This window comes from Triticum aestivum, chromosome 2D (assembly GCF_018294505.1).
Source record: "Triticum aestivum cultivar Chinese Spring chromosome 2D, IWGSC CS RefSeq v2.1, whole genome shotgun sequence".
NCBI classification, from domain to species: domain Eukaryota; kingdom Viridiplantae; phylum Streptophyta; class Magnoliopsida; order Poales; family Poaceae; genus Triticum; species Triticum aestivum.
The window spans coordinates 397,826,524-397,830,712 of record NC_057799.1 but is presented as its reverse complement, the minus strand read 5'-3'; the positions used below and the strand labels follow the sequence as shown (position 1 = coordinate 397,830,712).

General features: G+C 54.7%; 1 protein-coding gene across 2 annotated transcripts; it reads left to right on the top strand.

The window, feature by feature from the left end:
• The first annotated feature begins 1,363 nt into the window (after positions 1–1,363).
• LOC123049414 (endoglucanase 11-like) lies at positions 1,364–3,370 on the top strand. Of its 2 annotated transcripts, XM_044472334.1 has the most exons (4): positions 1,364–1,611; positions 1,719–2,222; positions 2,328–2,477; positions 2,562–3,370. In XM_044472334.1, the coding sequence occupies exons 1-4, from the start codon at positions 1,384–1,386 to the stop codon at positions 3,174–3,176; spliced, it is 1,497 nt and encodes a 498-aa protein (XP_044328269.1). In that variant the 5' UTR covers positions 1,364–1,383; the 3' UTR covers positions 3,177–3,370. The 2 variants fall into 2 exon arrangements, with proteins under 2 accessions (XP_044328269.1, XP_044328268.1); XM_044472333.1 differs by having other exon boundaries at positions 2,328–3,370.
• Positions 3,371–4,189: the final 819 nt, after the last annotated feature.

Below are 4,189 nucleotides of genomic sequence, written 5' to 3'. Positions count from 1 at the left end.
CCTCCGCCTGATCTGGCGTCTCGCGTCGCCCCGTCCGAATCGAGAGGGAGAGAGACCAGGCCCCGCTGCCAGTGGCACCGCATGGGCTTTGCTTGGCGACGCCCTTCGGCGACGGCGGAGAAGGGGGAGGGGCGCTTGGTAGACCAAATATATATATATATATATATATATGCAATATCAAATATATACTACATGACCAAGCAGTCAGCTTGGTAAACTACCTAAAAATACAATAAATATATACCTCATGAAAGTTATATTTCATGATGAATGTAATTGTATTGATTTTGTAGAAGTGCATGCTCTAGCCAATGGAACCAAAAAACCGATCTGATGGAAGAGACTGGGCAATACATTTATACGTCAACACTCCTCTTCACGTGTGGCTCCCTCAGGGTAAAACGTGAGCCGAAAGTGGGCTGCAATTTAACTGCGCCAGTCGGGTCTTGAACTCAAGACCTCTTGGAACTGATACCATGTAGAAGTGCATGCTCTAGCCAATGCAACAAAAAAAACTATGCAATGCATTTATACATCAACAGATTCGGTATTCTTAATGTTGATACGTTTTTCTATAAATTTGTTCAAACTTTACAAAGTTTGACTAAAAGATGTAGTAGACACTACATTTTGGGATGGAAGGGGTAGTAATCACGTGCTTCTTATTCTTTTGGATGAGAAAACATGCAGAGTTCAGTCAGACATGCTTCAGTTTCACACGCAGAGCAATAGCAAATTGGATTTGGGCCACGAGATGACCTCATTACATATGAGTGCGAGCCTTTTTCTGTTCTGATGTAGCCTGTACCGGCAGCAAGGCCGGTCAAGATCGCCACATTTACGCTTCTCCCTCTCCGTCGATCGCCATGTCCTCCTTTGAGTAACCCTTAAGAGAGTACGCGAAAACCACCCGATAAGCTGCCAAGGATCGCAGGATCCGGAGGCACCACACTGATCGAGAGGAGAACGCACTCCCAAAGAAGATGTGGGGACTCAATTATATAGTTCTCAGGACAGGGCGATTACGAGAACATCATACTTTCACAGCAACAATCCAAAACAAGTAGTGTCAATGGTGTTAGCCGATTATAATTGAGCCCCTCAGCCCCTCAGCCCATGATCCCTGGATCTGTTAGATTAGATACTTCGACCCCATGATCCATCGCTCTGACCCAGCTCGCGTTCCGGTGTAGGATCTCGAGAGCTCATGAGATAACATAAACAATCTGCAACCTGGCTCGAGATTAATTTTGCGATACCGTACGTAGACGTCGTTGCAGCGAGCTCCTCCTAGCCCGTCGCATGTACTAGTATAAATCACCGCCATGCATTGCAATGTCGCATTAGCCCAGACGCGGTAGGCTGTAGCAGTCGGGAGAGAAGATGAGCAATTCGGCTGCTTTGGCACCATCATCACGCGCGTCTGCGTTTCTTGTCTTCTCCCTCGTCTGGTTCTCCAGCCATGTCCTTGCCGCCGGACACCCAGACTACGCCGACGCGCTCGCCAAGTCGTTGCTCTTCTTCCAGGGGCAGAGGTCCGGCCCCCAGCCGGCGGACCAGGCCGTCAAGTGGAGGTCCAACTCCGCCATGTCCGACGGCTCGGCCGCAAACGTGAGCAAGTCTACTTGTGGCACATGCATGATTGTGGTCAACGTGCTGACCTATAATTTGACTTTTCTTGACTCGGGTGTGGTTGATGGGCGTACTTGGGCCGGCAGGTCGACCTCACCGGCGGCTACTACGACGGCGGCGACAACGTCAAGTTCAATTTCCCCATGGCGTTCACCGCGACCATGCTGTCGTGGAGCATCATCGAGTACGGCGGGCGGATGGAGGCGCGCGTTCACGACGCGCGCGCCGCGGTACGGTGGGCGACGGACTACCTCCTGAAGGCAGCCAAGACGACCCCGGGCAAACTCTACGTCGGAGTGGGCGACGCCGACGCCGACCACCGCTGCTGGGAGCGGCCGGAGGACATGGACACCCCGCGGAATGTGTACGAGGTGTCGGCGTCCACCCCGGGGTCCGACGTCGCAGGGGAGACCGCGGCCGCGCTCGCCGCGGCCAGCGTGGTCTTCAAGGCCGCCGACCCGGCTTACTCCAGGAGGCTGGTCGCGGCGGCCAGGGACGTGATGGCGTTCGCTTGGCAGCATCAGGGGAAGTACAGCGACCACGTCGGCGGCGGCGTGAGCAACTACTACCCGTCCTACTCCGGCTACAAGGTGCAAGTCAAATCCTTTAAAAGATCACGCCGTGCAACGAATTGAAAATCCTCATATAGTGCTCCTGCGTGTTTCTTGTCACGACTTTGCGCGCACGGTGTGCAGGACGAGCTCCTATGGGGATCTACATGGCTGCTCTGGGCGACGAAGAACAGCTCCTACCTCAACGACCTCATGTCCCTCGGCGCCAACGACGGCGTCGACATGTTCAGCTGGGACAACAAGCTCGCCGGAGCGCGCGTCCTACTGTCACGGGTAACTGAAACACACCATGCAACCCTTCAATGCCAATATGCCATCAGGTTCCACCCAGCTAACAAATTGCATCCGTCCGGGCAGAGGGCTCTGTTGGACGGGGACAAGAGGCTGGAGCCGTTCACGCGTCAAGCGGAGGAGTTCATCTGCCGCGTCCTGCCCAAGTCCAGCTCCCCTACGTCGACGACGCCGTACACGCCGGGCGGGCTGATGCACCGGTCGGGCAACGCCAACCTGCAGTACGTCGCCTCCGCGAGCTTCCTGCTCACCACCTACGCCAAGTACATGGCCGTCTCCAACCGCGCCTTCTCCTGCCAGAACCTCCCCGTCACCTACAAGGCCCTCAGGGCCCTGGCCAAGAGGCAGGTGGACTACGTGCTGGGCGACAACCCGCTGGGGATGTCCTACATGGTGGGCTACGGCGCGCGCTCCCCGCAGAGGATACACCACAGGGCGTCCTCCATGCCGTCCGTGGCCGCGCACCCGGCGCACATCGGCTGCCAGGAGGGTTTCCAGGGCTACCTCTACGCCGGCGGCCCTAATCCCAACGTGCATACCGGCGCCGTCGTCGGCGGGCCGGACCAGAACGACGTTTTCCCGGACGACCGCGCCGACTATGCGCGGTCGGAGCCCACCACGTATACCAACGCACCCCTCGTTGGTTGCCTCGCCTACTTTGCCGGCAGCTACAAGAAATGACCACGGCTACCACGTGGAATCTTTCTACAGTGCTACCTCGGTCTCAAAATATAAGACATTTTTCAGTTTAATTTTAAACTGAAAAATCATCCCCGTCTCTTATATTCTCAGACGGAGGTAATTACTATTTAGCTGATCAAAAACAACTTACCGAGGTGTTAATTAAGCGTTCAGGAATTAAGTGTTCAGGAATTTGCAAGAAATCCCACGTTGGTAGTAATGAAACCATCTGGACTGCGTTTGATCCCGAAATTGCTTCACGAACGACACCATCTACGTGATCGTGAGAAGCAAATATGACGATACATGACAGCGTTGGGTGGGAGGTGTGTGAAGTAATTTCGAGTATTGAAACCTTCTGGACTGCATTTGAATCTCGAAATTGCTTCACGGACGACACCATCTGCGGCGATATTTCCTTCCCAACTGCACTAGCATCAGCTTTAATTTTTTTTTTTGCCTAAACGTTGTTGGTGCTGCCACGTAGTATCATGCAGGCGTCGGGCACAAAATTATCATATGTGTAGAAGAGCTCTTTGAATCTCAGCTCTTAACAAATATTCGGCCGGTTGCCTCGCTCGCTAACGCGCTTGTGCCTCGCGCACGCGAGTCACGCAGCTCTGGGCCCCACGCACACCGCTTTCTCTCTTCTCTCCTTCATCTTATCCCTCCTCGACGCAGCGCAACCACACATTTGGTCGCCCGTCTCTCTCCTCCCTCCTCCACCTCCGAACCCCGGCCATGGTCAGCCCACGCACGACGATCTTTTCCGGCGAGTGGCTTCCCAACGCGGTGCTCGTGCGGCTCCTGCCTCCCAAATGTTGTGGCATTCGCATGGCTCCTTCGCCTCCCACAGATATGGCGAGGCAATGTGGTGGGGACGGTGCTGCAACTGGGGGCAGAGGAGGCCATGGGCGAGTAGCACTTCTGGGTGATGAAGACAACGCCCCCGGTGCTACAACCGGTAAGTTTTTTGCTGGAACTGGCTGGGCATAAAGCTGCATCTAGCTGCT